General features: G+C 46.0%; 2 protein-coding genes across 4 annotated transcripts in view; one reads left to right on the top strand and one right to left on the bottom strand.

Moving 5' to 3' along the window:
- Nucleotides 1–2,171, top strand: part of VWA1 (von Willebrand factor A domain containing 1) — a 46,636-nt gene extending 44,465 nt beyond the window's left edge. The window contains exon 6 of the mRNA XM_081923689.1: nt 1,057–2,171. Coding sequence (XP_081779815.1) covers nt 1,057–1,097 — 41 coding nt within the window. The 3' untranslated portion in view covers nt 1,098–2,171. The remainder of the gene's footprint in view (nt 1–1,056) is intronic.
- Nucleotides 342–18,519, bottom strand: LOC309376828 (uncharacterized protein). Of its 3 annotated transcripts, none has more exons than XM_081923694.1 (7): nt 18,344–18,517; nt 17,211–17,341; nt 15,373–15,485; nt 8,591–9,357; nt 7,169–7,342; nt 5,417–5,615; nt 342–563 (listed from the first exon to the last, which is right to left on the bottom strand). In XM_081923694.1, the coding sequence occupies exons 1-6, from the start codon at nt 18,388–18,390 to the stop codon at nt 5,447–5,449; spliced, it is 1,401 nt and encodes a 466-aa protein (XP_081779820.1). In that variant the 5' UTR covers nt 18,391–18,517; the 3' UTR covers nt 342–563; nt 5,417–5,446. The 3 variants fall into 3 exon arrangements, with proteins under 3 accessions (XP_081779820.1, XP_081779819.1, XP_081779821.1); XM_081923693.1 differs by having other exon boundaries at nt 18,318–18,465; XM_081923695.1 differs by lacking the exon at nt 17,211–17,341 and having other exon boundaries at nt 18,318–18,519.
- Nucleotides 18,520–18,812: the final 293 nt, after the last annotated feature.

Raw genomic sequence — 18,812 nt, forward strand, 5'->3', positions numbered from 1 at the left:
GCCTGAGAAGGGGATAAGATGGGTCCATGGAGGAGAAGGCTGGCAGCATCTACTAGTTGCAGATGCCATTGTTGGAGGCAGCTATGCCTCTGATCACCCGTGACTGAGGAGTCACGATTTATTAATTCATCCTGTAAAATTCACACACCCCAATTTGCTTGAAACTTTGTGATATTAGTATATTAGGTTTGATTTTGGTATGGAGATCTGCTCCTATGTGCTTAGCTCTAGAGATCCCCATTTCCTTAATTTTGTTTGGCATCTGTTACTATACTTTGTTACACACATACAGAGGTCTAGATGTACGTACATGTTTCACAAAGAGAACAAAACAATAAAAATATCAGTAAAGTAATAATAATAGTTTTATTATTTAAACCCCTCCCATCTGGCTGGGTTTCCCCAGCCACACTGGGAGGTTTCCAGCATATATAATAAAATGTAATAACATGTCAAGCATTAAAAACCTCCTGGTACAGGGCTGCCTTCAGATGTCTTCTAAAAGTTCTGTAGTTCTTTATCTCTGTGACATCGACAGGGAGGGCACCACTGCCAAACAGGCCCTAAAAATCATAAAGCAAAAGATATAATCAGCAATGAACTAAAAACAGATTAAAGAGTACATCCGTATTCTACATAGTCTGCATAGGTTGGTCTAAGCAAAAACGTTCTGGGCAGTCACTGAAAAGAGGACAATGGATGTGCCAGCTTGGCGTCTATAAGCAGGGAGTTCCAGGGTGTGGGTGCTGCCACACTAAAAGATTGCTTTCTTACAAAAGTGGAAAAGGTATTACGTGGCAGTGACAGTTCCGCCTGTCAGCATGACAGATGTCAGGGACCATGGGAGTTGTAGCTTAACATCTGGAGGGCTACAGGTTGCCTACCCCTGTAGGCCAGAAGAGCCAAACAACTACCTTTCTTTTTTCATTTTACAAAAAGTTTTGGGCCTAATTGCCTGCCTGTTTCTTTTGCTTGCCCCAGGCGAAAGGCCGAATAGCTGTTTTGCATGTTCATCGACTGCCAGAACTAACCTCCTGCGCTTTATCCCGTTTCCAGCTTCGGCAGTGGGAAGCTACAGGCACAGACAGAGAGCGTGAGTGTTAAGAGACTCGAGGAGCCCCTCTGCAGAGCAGAGGGAAAGACTGGACAAGGAGGAAGGCCGGAGGAACCCGTACGAGGTGGTTGCCCTCCCAAGCCTGCTCAAGCCCCCCCTGAAGCACTCTGGCTCCCTCCCCCCAGCAGCCATCTTGCCTACAAGATCCCAAGCTCCAGTTTGGTGTTCAGAAAAAGGGCTCCACCTGGAAGATGAGATTCCGCTGCAGGGATGAGCCAAAAAAAAAGACTGGGACTCAGAATTCCTCTTTCCTTACTGTATTCTATTTATTTGTGTTTTAGTATGTGCTATAGCTGGGGAAGAATGTCACAGGACACCCCTCCCCTCCCCTTTAAGCCAACACTTGCTATATGATGTGCTCCTTAACTGATACAGCTGCAATTCAGTCGGAGGCACGCAGTGTAGAGGTGCGAGGAAGATAAAGATGGATTCCATTAGGACCTAGTTAATGCCAGAGTTAATTAAGGATGGGAGAAGGCATCGTTTTCCATTCTGCCCTGTATTCATTGCAAGCAGCACTGTTTTCCTTCGGCTGCAGTTGGCCTTCCTCCAAACTCTACATCATTCATCTCGCTGTCTGCTGTGCCAAAATCCCGCAACTTCTCTAATTCGCGTAATTAATTATTACATAGGTTACATTGCCGTTACTTTATCCCGCTCTGTTCATTTCATTGCAATGGAAACACAATGCAAATGGGGGAAATGTAATCAGTTTCATACAATTTGCGGACTGAAAGCAGCAGCAACAGCAAACGCCTGATAGTATCGGGATTGATTTCCGTTCTGGCCATGGGACAGATAAGATGATGTCAGGCCTCCAAGGCAGATGTAAACCCTCATACCATGTATTCCATAAGAGCTCTTTGGAGAGGACGACCTGGATTTTCCCTGCATCAAAAATGTCCCCTTCCTTATTCTTTCTTGTAAGCCGGAAAGCGTTTCACTCTTTTGCACAACTCTTCCATGTGTTGTTTTGCTAATGTGGTAGAGATTGCCTCTCTGTCTCCTTATATTGCATCCCTTTGGAAGTCAGTGAATTAAACAAGAGAACAGATGACATGTTTGATTTGGAAGGCATTTCCAATTGGGACCTAAGCTAGGTGCCTGCTGGGTTTCCCCCCCTAGCTTTCAAATCCAGTATTTTAGGGGAAATATATTTTGGAATAGCATGGTCCATGAAAATGATTAATCCAGGGCTCTTGGATGGTGGCAGACAGGGGCAAGGAGAGGGAACAGAGCCAGCCCAGATTACAGTAGAATCCCAGATGAATAAATTGCTGCACTCTAGCGCCACCACTGCAGGTGGCCACAGGGTAGTATTGCAGGTACCAAATTATTACGATTATGATTTGGGTACAGTGGTACCTCTGGTTGTGCATGGGATCTGTTCCGGAGGCCCGTTTGCAACATGAAAAGCCCGCAACATGAAGTTGTTCTGCACCGGTGCGCGGCGTGATTTGGTGTCTGTGCGCATGCGCGAAGCACGATTTAGCACTACTGCGCATGCGTGAACAGCAAAACCTGGATGTAACCCTTTCCAGTACTTCCAGGTCGCCGCGAGACGCAACCCGCAAAAACATAACATGAAGCAAACGTAAAATGAGGTATGACTGTATTTATTACCCATCCTTTGTCTAAGGTCCCGGGGCAGGTTACAGCATTAAAACGCAAAATTAAAAACCACTTTAAACAACTTACAATCACTTACTTACAATTAAGGTGGGTCCTAAAAATATACACCTCAGGTGACAAAAGCCAGGGTAAACACATGCAGCTTCAGCATTTGCCAGGAGATGTATAATGAATGTTCTATGGGGAGGGAGTTCCACAGGTTAGGAGCTGCCACTGAGAAGGCCCTTTCCTAGACCACGGACACCCCTGAACTGCCAAGAGGGCCCACTCTGCCCATCTCAGCACCTGAGGGTCTGCAGAAGTTGTTCTTTTAGATATTGAATAGGGATCAGGTGATATGAAGGAGCAGTAGTTCCAATAGTCCTATAAAGCTTCTGTTTTTGGCCTTGTTCTTCAGAGAGGCTGGACAGCTGGGCTATCCTATCTGCTCAGTCATTCATCTAATGAGTGATTTGCCCATTCCCCTGTTCTGTGGTGTTGCTACTTGCCTAGTAAGGGGTTGTGGGTACCTGTTTCTCTCCTGAACATCCTCCTCCACAGGCTTCTCAGTGGAATGGGTATAAAATATAAGACAACTGGTCAGACTATTTCAGGTCATTATTTTGCTTGCACTTTCTTGGGCTGGAAGGTTCGTCATCCAAGTCGCCTTTCCAGTGGTTCAGGATGAAATCAATGCGTGTGAAATCCCAGTGAAATGGAGGACTGGCTTCTCAACTCAACAATTGTGAGGTGAAGAGGGAACAACCACAATTATTCAACCAGAAATCTCAACTTTGGATGAAACTCGGCTGACCTGTTAGCCCTGAAAATAATTGACTTGCACAGTGCTGCTACAAAGACACCTTGGGGGAATCTTAAAAGGCACATTAAAGGCTGGCTTGCTCATTTGTTTATTTATCTGGAGAAACTGTACCCCGCACTTCAGCCGAAAAGGCTCCCAGATCAATTACATACAGTCAAAACAAGGCAGTCCTTACCTGCAGGCTTACAAGCTTAATAAACACACACATACACCGCAACATAGAAGGGGAAAGGGACAATAAGGGAGGAGGAAAATGAAAATGAAAAGCTCTAGCAACCATTTCTGAGCAGTTTTCATAGAATTGTAGAGTTGGAAGGGACCCTGGGGATCATCTATCCCAGGGGTTTGCAAACTTTTTCAGCAGGGGGCCGGTCCACTGTCCCTCAGACCTTGTGGGGGGCCGGAATATATTTTTTTTTGGGGGGTGAACAAATTCCTATGCCCCACAAATAACACAGAGATGCATTTTAAATAGAAGCACACATTCTACTCATGTAAAAACACGCTGATTCCCGGACAGTCCGCGGGCCGGATTTAGAAGGCGATTGGGCTGCATCCAGCCCCCAGGCCTTAGTTTACCTACCCATGATCTAGTCCAATCCACAGAAATGCAGCTGTCCCTTGTGAGGATCAAACCTGTGACCTTGGTGTTCTCAGCACCATGCTCCAACCAACTGAGCTATCCAGCAGTAGTCAAGTTGTTCCCATACTGACCAGTCTGTACAGTTCAGGGGCAGGAGGTGCCTGGTGTAGAAGGAGCTCCATCAAAGCTGATGAAATGAGCCTTCTGCTTCCTATCTCTCCCACGGAGGCAGCCTGATGGAGTAGCTGCCTCCAAGTGACAGGGGAGGGGAGGCCCGATGGGTCTGGCCTGTCGATGCAGAGTTGATGCAGAGTGTAACTCTCCTGGTATCACCCTCATAACCAAGGCTACGTAAATACTAACCGCTTTGCTGCACAAAAATGTAGCTTTGCGCAATCCAAAATCATTTGTGCTTGACCTCAACCTGCTGTTTTTAATCAAAAATTGGTCATGCCACCAAGGTGGGTGTGGTTGGCTGAGGTCAGGTCAAGGCATTGGCTGGTTCCCCCAAAGATTAACTTTGTTTGCCTATCCCAATTGGTGGCCCTCTAAATATTTTGGACTCCCACCAGCCAGCATGGCCAATGGTCAGGGGTGATGGGAATTATAGTCCATAACTGCACCATTCAACACAGTCCCCTGCTGCAACGCCCATCCTCCCTGTCAGGGAACTGCCATCGGAGCTAGAGGCGGAGGCAAGGCTCCAAAGTGATGCTGGAGAAGGGCCCAGCAGGGAGAGAGGCAGCTCATCGGCTGGGGAAGGAAATCAGCGTAACACCAGGGATAAAGGGGGGCAGATGGGGGAATCGGCAAGGGGGCTCCAGGACTCCTCGCCGGAGACCAGCGGGGAGAGCACAGGTCCTCCGCTGCCCACACCCACCCTGCGCAGAAGACTTCCGCGCAGGGAAAGTAGATGTAGACTTGGCGTCAAAGAACTTCTGGTGCCCTCCAGGAACTTGCTGGAAGAGGTTCAAGAAACGCCCACTGACGGATTCTGCTAGCGACTGAACTGCCACGAAGTGAAGGGCTGTCCAGACAGAAAAGGTTTAACCAGGCAACCTAGCTAGGAGTGGCAGCAACTTACACACGAGCAACCCCTATAACCATCACACTCCCTAACCGTGAACTATGTTGTCTGGGGATGATGGGAGTTGTAGTCCTCAACTTCTGGAAGACACCTCATTGGTCCAAGGCACCTGGAGGGCACCAGTTTGGGGAAGGTTGACTTGCCCACTCTCCGTTGGACCTCCACCAGCGACAAGGAAGACAGAATCAAGATCCTCACCCAACAATGCAGGTTTATGAAGACTGATCTTTATCCATGGGATTCCAGGTGGGTGGAGCAGGGCTGCTGATGGAACTCTTTGGAGGCTGCTGCCAGCTCGTGCCTGTAGTCATAGACGGACTGTACATCCTGGCTGTTTCTCAACAGTTCGTTATTCTTGCGGGCTTCGTAGTGGAACTGAGAGTTCCGCATCTCGTACCTTGAGAAGGGGGGGGGATAGAGAATTGAGTCACTTAGTCTGATCACAAATTGGGGTTTCCTGAGGTTAATTCATGCAAAGTCTGATGGTCTGGCTGATGGTCAGGGAGGCAACCATGCAGGTGAGAGGCATGGAAAGGCAGCCCAGATCATTATACCCGTCGGGTGTCAAAGTAAGCCACACAAGTCCAAGCCACAACAGTTGGAACAATAAACCCAAAGAACTGAAGTTCCAGGAAAGGCCTGGTGCTTTGATGTAAAGGTAAAGGTAAAGGGACCCCTGACCATTAGGTCCAGTCATGGCCGACTCTGGGGTGGCAGTGCTCATCTCGCTTTATTGGCTGAGGGAGCCGGCGTACAGCTTCCGGGTCATGTGGCCATCATGACTAAACCGTTTCTGGCGAACCAGAGCAGCACACGGAAATGCCATTTAACTTCCCGTCGGAGTGGTACCTATTTATTTACTTGCACTTTGACATGCTTTCGAACTGCTGTGTTGGCAGGAGCAGGGACTGAGCAATGGGAGTTCACCCCGTCGTGGGGATTCAAACCGCCGACCTTCTGATCAGCAAGTCCTAGGCTCTGTGGCTTAACCCACAGCGCCACCTGCGTCCCTTGCTTTGATGTAGGGAGGACCAGAAATGAGAAATGCTCCTCGTTTGCGTAGCCCCGCCTGTGAAGCAAGTGGGAGGAGCACCCATTGTCCACCACAGAAAGAGAAAAAATGAAAGGGATTGCAGAGGCTCTGGCTACACGTTTCCTGGGTTCTTAAAAAATAAATAAATCTATGCTTATATTCTCACTCCATCATCATACACATCTAATCTCTCTAATTCAGGCAAGAGAAAGAACAGGGGCAATTAGCTACAAAAGTAAATAAGGATAGCATAAACTGGACATGGGAAATGGTGGCTCATGACTCCAAAATCTCCCCCAGATTTCTCTGCCTGCCTCTTGGGTGGCCTTACAATTCATCAAAGGCAAAACCTGACTTAGATACTGCTAGTCTCTATGTGACTTACGCCAGCCATCGCCTAGGAATTTTAAGAAACCAAAGAATCAGTGCAGTTCTGAAAACAGTGGTTAAAATAGGTGAATCAGTGGAGTTTTGAAAAGTACAGTCCGCCATCTTAATTCAAAATGGCACCCAATTGTATCCAGGATAGATGAAATCCAGGGATAGATGGTCTCAGGAACCATCATGCACAATTTTGGTTACAATATCTTAAGTGGTGTCCAAATGCATACTGTAGTGACCAAAACAAATACATTGCAACCTGTATGGGAGCTATAACAATGAACCTCAGTCCGTACCCAAGAAATAAGTTGTTCTGAAATGAGGAACCAGTTAGAATCTTTATAGCTCCAAGTGGCTTTCCTGCAAAACGGGAAGCCGCAATAAAACTGTCTTCCACAGCAATTGCAGCAGAGAGCAAACCAATAGCTCCCTCTGCTGCCTAGTGATCTACCTGCCAGATTCCCTTGCTTTTAGACTCCGCCACACCTTACCACTCCCCCACAGCCGCACCCCACAGCTTGACAACCACCACTTACCATTTAGGCTTGGGACCCCGGGTCCGTTCCAATTCCTGCTGCCTCTTCTGCTCTAACAACCACGCCTCTTCCATACGCAGACTCTCGAGCCGGAGGCGAGCCAGCTCTCGCTGGTACGGAGACATCTCAACCAGGGCTCTGCCGACATCACCTTCAGCAAGAGTCTGCAGGAACCTGTGGAGCCAACGAGGCCTTGTTGCGGTTTCTGCAAGGCCTCCAAGCAGCCTTGAAAGCATTTGGCGCAGATTTGCCAGGCGAGTGACTCTTTTCAAGCCTGCTTTCAAAGCCATCTCCTAAAGTAAGGCGGGGATATTTTGCTGGGTGAATTGTTTGTTTCTTGTGGGTGATAAATGACTAATGCAAGCTAGGGGTTTTTCCTTGGGGTTGCCAGACCCTCCAAGTGTCCCTATTTTCCAGGGACATCCCTGATTTAGAGAAGCCGTCTCGGTTTCCTGGAATGTCCCACTTTTCTTTAGGATGTCCCTATTTTCCTTGGAGAAATGTTGGGAGGATATGGGCTGCTGGGGGTTAGTCAAATGTTTTCAGGCCTGACAACCTATTTGCTATGCTCTCCAGAGGGTTGAAGAGAGGGGAGTATTTCACAGATCAAGGAATTCCCCAGGGGACTTTCCTTTCCTTTCCTGGCTCTCTAGGCATCTCTCTCTTTGGCCCTTGGGACTATCACTGGCCTTGCTTCACACTCCACGTGTTTTTGCCTGGCTGGAATGTGTCCATGAACTCTGATAATGCCTCTTGTTTATATGGATAGAGAATGTAGGCATGGCCAAACTTGGCCCTCCAGATGTTTTGGGACTACAACTCCCATCATCCCTAGCTAACAGGACCAGTGGTCAGGGATGATGGGAACTGTAGTCCCAAAAATATCTGGAGGGCCCAGTTTGGCCATGCCTGGAATAGTGTGTGTGTTTAGAAATCAGCCTGCAGTATGAAGGTAACATTGGCATACATTGCTCCACCCACTTTTGCCTCTGGCCCCACCTAGAACTGCCATGTGGCCCCCAGAAACTTGCCCAGAAGGGAATGCAGCCCTCAAACTGAAAAAGGTTCCCCAGCCCTGGTTATACAGCTAGATAATTCACCCTCTGAACCTCTCAGGGAGGGGGGACATAGAGATGGGCCTCAGATGACAAGCACAGAGTCCGGCTCAGTTTGTATGCAGAGAGGCAGTCCTTAAGGTATTGAGGTCCTAAGGCAGGTTGACTGCAGATGCTGACTGCTGCTACCATCAGCCAGGAGAGGCAACAGTAAGGGATGATGGGAATTGTAGTCCAGCAATACCTGGATGACCACGATTCCTCATCCTTCCTTTAGGGCATCATAATCTAGACTGTCACAAGAGCAGAATGGAGAACTGTTGAGGGCTAAAGCCGACTGGGCATCATGGCAAATGTTTCCACTTACTGTTCATTGAGCTCCTGGGCTGTGGGTGAGGAAATGGCAGCAGACGGCAAGCTGTAAGGAGTCCAAGGATTGCTCCGAGCTCCCCTCTCGATTGCCTTGCTGGGAATCCAGGATCTGGAGGCTAATGTCCCTGGCCTGTATATCCTCGACCGTGAACGCCTACTTGACCCGTTTTGGCTACCATTTTCCCTGGACTTGCCAAGCTGAGGTGGGGGCTGCGCACAGGCATTCGCCTTGGCCGAGTTGGGTCTCCAGACGGGCTTTGGAGACTGAGATCGAGATCGGAGCCAGCGGGTGCGTTTGTTGGCAGGCTCACGGTTGGTCCCAGAAGAACCGAGACTGAGCGAACGGCCTCTGTCGAGGGACGAAGAGGTCCTTTTCAGCAAGGATGCTCTGACTGGGGTCTTCGGAGGCAACAAAGACTTGACGCCGATCACATGAGGGGCTCCGAGTTTCAGAGGGAAAGCGAAATCCGCCGAGGGGTGCAAAGAGTTTTGACTTGCAATCTCGCTCCCCAGCAGCCCTGCCAGCCGGTTCACTGGGGACGTGGTAAAGGTTGGAAGGCCCAGGCTCGTCAGGGCTGAATACTCTCCTAAGGATTTGAGCAAGTGTTTTGGCTTCAGGAACCACTCCGTCTCCACCGGGGTCTTGGCTGGGCCTCCAACACCTGACTCCATATAGCTCCCAGCAGGAGCCGCTGGCCACCTGGAACTGAAAGGACCCGAGTCAGCTGCAGGGTGCAGGTCAACGGTGCGTTCGTGATTTGGGTGTGAGCGGAGATTGGATTGGATTGATCTTTATTACGGCCATTGGCCCATCACACGACAGTTTCCCATACCACCATAATGTACTTGAACCTCCAAATTTAAAACCTCCAAAACTTACAAAAAACTGACAAGAACCAAAGAAAAACAAAAACAAAAGACCAACATCATACATTACAAAATTTGTAACATAAACATCGCCCACTGCTCATAAATTAATAGAAGACATCAATGGTGATAATACCTAATTACATCCTAAAACATAGATCATGGTTTAAAGGGATTATCCGAGCCACACAAGAGTCCGTTTCTCTTCTTTAGGGATAGGACGCTGATCAAGAATCTGGCAACCATGAGTGATCTTAGGGGGTCATCATCATTTAATAGATATCTCAGTTTGGCTTCAGTTGTATCATCGGCAATTCCCTTAAGATATTGAGCAAGAAACTTGCTCCTGGCCGATAAGTGAAAAGCACAATCAAGAATTATGTGATGCAACGATTCCGGTGCCCCACAATTACAATCACATAAGAGCGATATCTGTCCATTGGAGAATCTATTTCTCAGCACGTTTGATGGGAAGGTGTTGAATCTTGCCTTTACAAAGGCATATCTATGAGCCGAAGAAGTTAAGGAATTCAAATAGTTTGGGAGCCTTAAGAGGGGTAATAAACCAAGGTTTAGAGGTGAGCAGGTACCGTTGCCCAAGACCATTTTCTGCTGCAAGTCCATCTCCTCTAGTTTACAGGTTACTGTTCTTTTAGCTGGAACTATGTCCTGCTCTAGTAATTTGGATGGGGAGATTCCCAATGCTGTAATTTTCAGCTGTAATTTTTTTACCCATGGGCTCTGGAAATCATCTCTCCACATACATTGTATCAAGTACAAGTTTGGGAGATTGTGCCATAGAGATAACCAATGACAAAGTATGTGCTTCCACAGAGCGTTTTCCAGGGATACAGTGTTAAGTTCCATGCGTAACGCTGTATTACTTACACAGTTGGGCAGTTTCAATATCCCTCTTAAAAACTGATTTTGAATAACCTCTAGGTGAGATAGATTGACAAAAGTCCCCCAAATTGAGATGGCATAAGCAATTGTCGGAATCACCTTAGCCTTGAAGACTTTCAACGCCGATGGGATATGAAGGGCCCCATCGGTGAAGAAGAATCTCAAGATCGCCAAGGAGATAGCTTTGGCTCTATTTGTAACATAGGCTACATGGGCCTTCCATCTAAGGTTATGTTGTAACCAAACTCCCAAATATTGGAATTTATAGACTTGTTCGATGGCTCTCCCATCAATTTTCCAATTATGGAGTTTCCGGCTCTTTGAGAAAACTAGTATCTTAGATTTCCCATAATTAATTGTAAGGGAATTTGCGTTACAATATGATCCAAAAATTTTCAAGGCCCTCCTGAGACCTACTCTAGAAAAGGAAAGGATGACTGCGTCATCCGCATATAGTAACAAGGGGCAGCGATAAAGTGCTAGGCGGGGTGCATGAATCCTTTCTTGAGCCTCTATTAGGGGAGTCCTCATGTCGCTTATGAACAAATTGAACAGGAATGGAGCCAATATACAACCCTGTCGGACACCTCTGTTAATGGGAATTGAATTGGTGAGATCACCCTCCGGGGTGAATCTCACTCTAGCCGCTGAGTTCTCATGGAGTTTGATTATTAGCCAGAGAAGCCTTCTGTTGATGCCCCAGCGGGTGAGTTTTTCCCAGAGGATGTTCCTGGGGATACTATCGAATGCTGCCCTTAGGTCAATGAATGCCACACAGAGTTGGCCACCCTTTGGGGTGGAATATTTCCAGGCAAGATGCTGTAAAATTAGAATATGATTAATTGTTGACTGTTTTGGGCGGAATCCAGCTTGTTCGGGCCCAATTAATTTTTTCTCTTCGGACCACTGGATAAGTCTGCTCAGCAGGAAGCGGGCATATAGTTTCCCCACTATTGAGAGCAGACTGATATTTCTGTAATTCCCCGGGTCATCTGGTGAGCCCTTTTTGTGGATTGGAACGATAACAGCGTCCTTCCATACTTCCGGGATCATTCCAGAGTTGTTAACGGCATCGAAGATGGTCGCCAGGACTTTGGCCCACCAGTCCGCGTGGTATTTTATAGCTTCTGCCGGGATCAGGTCTGGCCCAGGTGCTTTCCCTGTTTTGAGTTTAACGATCAGATCATGGATGTCTTCCGGATCGGTGGGGGGCCAGAGGGGAAGCTGATCTTGGAATTCATCTCTTGTGTTAGCAATACAGTCAGTTGTGGCAAAGTAATTTTTTAAGTAAGATTCCCAAACCGGGGCAGGAATAATAGTCAAAGGGTATTTTTTAGTTCTTTTATTTACAAGGAGCCAAAATTGTCTGGAGTTCCGTGATGATGAGGCTTCTATGATTGCCCGCCATTGATTCGCTTGCCATTCCTGTCTGGCTTCCTTTTGAATTTGCTTGTAGGCCGATTTTGCTTGGAAATATTCTTTTGGCAAGACCGTTGCCCCGGAGGCTTTATACTCTTTGTAGATGTTACCAAGAAGTTGTCTAGCCTGTTTACAAGCACTGTTAAACCACAATGCACCTATCTTCCTTTGTGTTCGGTTTATTTTATGCGTCGGGACAGAGAAAAAAGACCTTAGATCTTCCGACAAATTCGAGAATAGTCTTAGAGTTTGGTCATAATCATCATAATCCTCGATTAAGCCTGAATATGCTTGTTTTAGTCCTTGTTGAAAATATGCTGAGTATTTTTGGGCCTGTAGTTCGGACCATTTGACACTTTTGATTTGCAATACTGAGTTCGTAATCAGATGTGTTGGGTGTCTGTCTCCATCTGGGGTCCAGTCTATAGTCATTATGGCGACCAACGGTAGGTGGTCGCTCAATTGAATATTTTCAACTTTAAAATGGGAAAATTTGGGGAATATATCATGAGATACTAACATATAATCCAGGACACTGTTTGCAGAGGAGCTTATGTGTGTAAACTCACCCGGTACGTCAGGCGGGCAATTCCCGTTTAGAATCACTAGGTTTAGACGTAGTACCAATTGGTAAAGAAGGGTTCCTGCTTCATTTACCCTTTTGTCTTTGGAAAGTCTTTGATTATGGAGGGAGAGGTCATTAATGAATTCTGGGCTTATCCACCATTTGGCTTTGATTAAAGACTCCCAGTTGGTTGCAATGCGAGCATTGAAATCCCCTGCTATAACATTGGGTATATTGGGGTATTTGGAGTGACAAAGAGTAAGATGTTCCTCCAAGATTCCCCATTTATTGTATAAATCTGCAATGTTGCCTCCAGGAGGAAGATAAACATTTGTTATAACAAGTTCAAAGTTTTTCCCCGTAACCAGGGCTGTAATTGCAAAGGTGGAAGCGTTTACAAGCGTGAGTTTTGCCTGTATTTTCAAGGAAATTGCTATAACTAATCCTCCACTAGGCCGGCCTCCTTTAGTAGACGGGCATGCCGGTAATGATGTAACATCAAAACCATTAATATCTACTCTCCCCTCTTCCCATGTTTCCTGCAAGAGAATTACTTGGTGTGAGTTTATTAGTTTTACAAAGTCCGGGTCAGATTTTTTTCCCTTCCAACCTGCTATATTCCAGCTTAGAAGGGAGAACGGGGGAAGATTTGACTGAGGTTTGGGTAGTCACAATGGAGAAGGGGGGAACGCTGATCTTGGTGGGTTGTCAAATTTAAAGAAGTCAGTAATTTTCCTTTGACTAATGGTAGATGACTTCTCTCCTTTTGGCGCAGGTGTGCCTCTTGAGCTATTGTGAATAGAGATAATATTTGACGTTTTTAGCTGTCGGGCCCAACTAGGCCCTGAAGAGGCTCCTGCCAAGTCCACTGGGTCCGTCCTCTTTGGGGATCTAACCAATCCACTTGTGATCATTTGGTTTATATGTCCTGCTGGGTCTTCAGTCCACTCTGTGGTGACTCTCGGCATTGTGGTGTCTTCCTCACACGATTGTTGGATTTTTGGTGCAGAAGCCTGGCCTGAGGTGGCCACTGCCGTCTCAGGACGTGGATGGTCTTCGATGTATGTTGATTCCAAGTCCGGCATGGAGGGGTGAAGGGACAACAATTTATCCAGGGGGGTGTTATCCTGAGTTCCATTCTTGGATTGGTTATTCACGGAGGGAACAGATAAGTCTATTAAAAGCAGGGATGAGTTACCAGCGTGAAGGGGAGGAGAAGAGTCTGCCTCCAGCAGTGGGACCTTCCCATCCACTGCAGAAGGCACCTTATATGCTGGGTATTGGGGAATTGTTGTTTCCACCTCCATTGGGCATGGCACTGCTAAATTAGAGTGGGTATCATTCGTAGGAACTCCGTTGCAGGCGATCCTTAGGAGCTGAAGTTTAAGTAAATCCAGTCTATTTATAATTTCTTGTTGCTCCATCGCTGGTAACTCTCCAAAGGAGGCGATAAGCTCTCTTTCCTCCTGGGGTGTCAAAGAGTTACCGGCACACTCGTAGTGTTTAGTTGTAGGAGTGGGGGTACCATGAGACTGGCCCAGACATGGGGTGTACAGCTCAGCCCTCTTTTGTGGTTCAGGGCGGGAGGGTTGTACCGTCTCCTTGGTTAATCCCTCTGATAGGAGGGGTCTAATTTTGGAATCCATGAAAACTCTCGTTGGAAAAATACCAAGATTATTCAAAAAAACTTTTTGCTTAATAATAAGAGAGGGGATTTTTGCAGAGTGGAAAGCCAGCATCATTCTCTGATATCTGTTCTGGCGGACTAAGGGAAGCACAGCACAAAGATCTATTTGTGATGCCTCGAGTTTTAGAAGCCATCTGAGGTGCTCTTTAGTCCCATGTAGCGTTGTCCAACTTAGGTCCCTTTCCCGGAAGGTTAAGGAAATCTTCCTTGGATGTAGAATCAGGGATTGGCGATTCAGTGCAGGGTTGAGATTGTATTTGCAGTTCTTCATACGATCAGTGTTTGGTGGAGCTTTCTGCCGGCGCAATGGAACATCTACTGCCCCATCTTGGGCTGTCTGTGCCGGCAGGTCATCCAGTTTTTGCTGAAGGCTATGCAGCTGAAGGGATAGGCCGTCAATTCTCTTAAATATACAGTTTAGAGTTCTAATTATTAGATGGAGTTGCTCGCATCCTGTGCAGTCCGATTCAGCTACCAACTCCTCCTTCGGATAGGGACCATCCCCATTTGTGTTACCATTAGCGTTTCCAATTTGTAACGTCTCAGGGGCCTCATCTTCTGATGTTGTTTGAAGTACAGTTAGAGGATCGAAACGATTTTGAGTTGCTATTGAGTAGGTACATTCCTCGGGGCCTCTCCCTCCTTTAGGTGAGCCCTTTCTTAATTGCTTAGGCCTCGGAGAGGATAATGCCTCGTCAGAGTCTCTTGGACGTTTTCCATGACCCATAAATCAATTTTGCAGGAGAACTGTCGTGGGCACTGTGCTGGGGAGCTCCTTAAATCCTTTAGTCTTCCTCACAAGAATACTACCACTTCCAGGAGAGTGGTGCCATAAAATTACTCACAGTAAGGCAGTCAGTTCAAGCCTCTTCCTTCCCCTCTTCCTTGTTCCTAGGGTTTTCGAGAAAGCTCGGTTCCAGCAGTCGGGCAAAATTCACTTCGTAGTATGCAATAAACTAAAAGCTAAAGGAAAGAGCTGGTCGACAGGGCAGAGGATTTATGCCCAGGAGAACCTTTCACTTATCTCTCCCAGTTAGGGAGGCGGCGGCAGCCGTGGCAGCAAGTCTGGGCGTCAGAGCAACCCAGATAAAAAGAAAACAAAGATAAAACAAGTAGCGGGATACTAAAAGATACTAAAAGACAGCCAGCACAGCCAGCAGATCATTAAAACTCACGGATAAAAACAAGGGAGGATAAAAACCGCTTAAAACCACTTAAAACTTTGATAAGGGTAAGCGAAATTACCCGGAAACTACCTTCGCCGCCATGTTGGATCTCCCACCCACTGAGATTTCCTTCATCCAAAATGCTTTTTGCAGGGAGCAGCTTTTTGGCCGTGTGAGCGGAGACTGGAAGCCAAGCTATCCACTTGGAGCTGAAGCTTCCGCAAGCTTTCTTCCAAGTTGTCAATGCTGGGGATCTCCCCCTTGCGGTGAGATGAGTAACTGCCTAGGTGGAAGGAAAAAACATTTATTTAGAAGAAGCAACAACCAAGAAACGGTCAGCAGAGCAAACCTGACACTGCCCCCAAACACCTGGTTTGCATAACACCTAAGCCATGGTTTATAAAACATGGTTTAGTTAACCACAGTTAAAAATTATTGTCCAAACCCAATGGCTTAACTATGCTTTACTAACTGTGGTTAACTGGCATTCATTAACTAAGGTTTGTAGTTAATTTAGCCATTTTTATTCAACAATATGAGAGGGGAAATAATTTTTGATCACAGTTTTGCTTGTAAAGGAATATGTGTGAGACTACATGTTAATTTCATAGATGTTTTGTTGCATCATTACATCAGAGGTGAGCAGGTTACAAATTGGTTTAAAGAGGTATGGCAGATTGCACTATTACAAAAATTGACAAATAATTCAAGACTTGCATGAGGACAAATAAAAAAAATCACTGCAATCTGGGTTAACTTTATAGATTTTATGACTGTAGTCGAACATGGTAATCTTCTGGCATCAGCTCTTCATATTGTGTGGTTGACATAACATTCCTAACTTCTGCTTCTTTTGTGAGCTAGGCTCACCTATGGAAAAAATAACATCTCTTATACCGCTAGGTGGTGCTATAGTTATGTAAATATTCTGAATTAAGGTTTCATTATTTTTGTTACTTCAATCCATCTCAAAGCATTTTTTTTTATTTTAAAATTTTACACTATGGTTTGGTTTGGTTTCATTTTCTATGTGTATCGTGATTTAGTATATAATATTATTAGTTTGATTAGTTTCTCATATTCCTTTTTATTTATTTTGTAAGCTACACTGGCTTAACAACAAATATGGTGTATGTTACTACTAGGGAATTCCAAAATAAGTTTTTTCCAGCTCCTATTTTTGATATATGATGTATTGTTAAGAATTTAATAAAAATATTTAAAAATACAGTACAGTAAATATATTAAAAAGTGAGTGTGAACTCTAACGTAGCCCCAAACAAAATAATCAATGCACAAGAGAGATCAGCAAGCTTGAGGGAACCCCAGTACAGTGGTACCTCGGGTTAAGTACTTAATTTGTTCCGGAGGTCCGTTCTTAACCTGAAACTGTCCTTAACCTGAAGCACCACTTTAGCTAATGGGGCCTCCTGCTGCTGCCGCACTGGAGCACAATTTCTGTTCTCATCCGGAAGCAAAGTTCTTAACCTGAAGCACTATTTCTGGGTTAGCAGAGTCTGTAACCTGAAGCGTATGTAACCTGAAGCATTTTCAATCCGAGGTACTTGTGGAAGCAAGGCGGGGAGGGACTTTAGCAGGGAAAACCCTGAGGGATGATGACCCAAAAACAGTTAAAGGAAGACAGTGAATTTTCATTGGCAAAGAACTGTGTTCATCTAACTTACTATTGTCTATAGACTAACAGCAGCTTTCCAGGGCTCTCTCCCCCAGACCTACCAGCAGATGCCACTGGGAACTGAACCTGGGACTTTCTGCATGCAAGGCAGATGCTCTTCCAATGAGCAATGGCCTTCTCTCCTGTCAGGCTAGAAGAATAAACCCCACCCCCTTGACTTTTACAAAGCAGGCTGGCAGGAGAGGGACCCCCACCTCAGCACAGCTCTGTGAGGTAGGTTAGGTTAAGAGATGATGACTAGCTCATGCTCATCCAATGCCCTTCATGGCTGAGTGAGGGATTTGAACCTGGTTCCTAGTCCAGTCTTCTTACCATTTTCTCCTTCAACTGGCGATGATCTTCCCTGCTTATCAGGAGCCTGGTATCTCCCTAGGCTTGAGAAGCTAAAGTTCTGTGTAGTGTTGGTTCTTTGGCTGTTGCTAAGGCACACTTTTGGCACCTCCCTTTAAAAGAAAAAACAAACACTGTTCACCAACAAAGTTCACCAACATTTCCTGTCATTCTCTTGTCACCGTAAAGAAACTACTATTTGTATTAGTTTTTATAGTGCTTCACATACTTGCCCCGTCTCCATGGGGTACAACTGAAAAAGCCAGCCCATGTATCCCCAGCCAATGGACTACTAAAAGGGTTTACCCACAGATCTTTAACACAGTGGCAGGAGGATATGGTATTTCATTACCTTGGACCTAGTTCATTTAGAGCTTTAAATGACAACATAAGCACCTTAAATCTGGCCCTGGATATCTGTATTTAGACCATCCTAATTTAAATTCTGAGCAGACATACATAGGACTGCATCACAAGCCTTGGTGTACTCTGTAGGTTGCAGCCAGTGTTAGTTCTACTCAGAGTAGACCCAGTGAAATTAAAGGAAATGGCTCATTTTGGTCTATTAATTTCAGTGTGTCTACCCTGTGTAGGACTTAGTTGGCGGCAACTGGGATTTACTTCTAAGTAGATGACGTACACGGGATTCCACTCTCAAATCGGAACTGAAAGAATGGAACTGAGAGATCAATTCCCACAATTTCCCCTTAGATTTAAAGCCTCAAATTGGGATAATGTATCCCTCCTTCCTAAACCAAGTCCCATTTTTTTTTTAAAAAAGGGGGGGTGTCTTTGCTTGTAATTTTGAGAACTGTAAGGGCATGTGTTTGAGTCTGCTTTCCCCTCTACCCTCCTATTCCTATTTTCCTCATGTGTCATGACTTTTTAAGACTGAGGGTCAAAAACAGACCCAGGAGCTGATTTGTAATACATCCTGAGAGCCATTTTGGGGGTAAATGCAGTAAATATACATAAGAAAACAAAACTTACCCACCTCCATTTCTCCAATTAATTTATTTAAATACATAAATAAAACATACAATAAATAAAAGATAGCCTTCCCAGACTCGCCCGTCCCTCTCCCAGCACCTGAGGGTGACTCCACTGCCCCGCACCCGCAAAGCTCCAGCCTCCGCCATGCGCGCCCTTCTCTGCAAAGCATCACTTGGCATCCTCCTTAGCGACAGCCTCAACATTCCCGTTGCTAAGGAGAAGGACCGCCTCCTTCTTTGCTACAGGTTGAATTCCCCTCCCTCCCTGCCTCTCTCCTCAGGTCCCACCCTTCTTTTCAGATCACCCAATCGCATCACAGTGCTGAGAGTCAATAAAAGATGAGAAGAGTCAAAGGCACGTGATTTAGGAGTCCCGCCTTCTGCTTCTGCTTTAGCCCAATAAGCATTCATGAAAGGGAGGACCTGCAGAGATAGTAAAAGTATAGAGCAGGCATCCCCAATCTCAGCCTTTCAGATATTTTGGGACTTCAATTCCCATCATCCCTGACCACTGGTCGTGTTAGCTAGGGATGATGGGAGTTGCAGGCCAAAATCATCTGGAGGGCCAAGTTTGGGGATGCCTGGTATAGAG

This window comes from Podarcis melisellensis (genome assembly GCF_964234715.1).
Source record: "Podarcis melisellensis genome assembly, chromosome: 8".
Classification (NCBI taxonomy): domain Eukaryota; kingdom Metazoa; phylum Chordata; class Lepidosauria; order Squamata; family Lacertidae; genus Podarcis; species Podarcis melisellensis.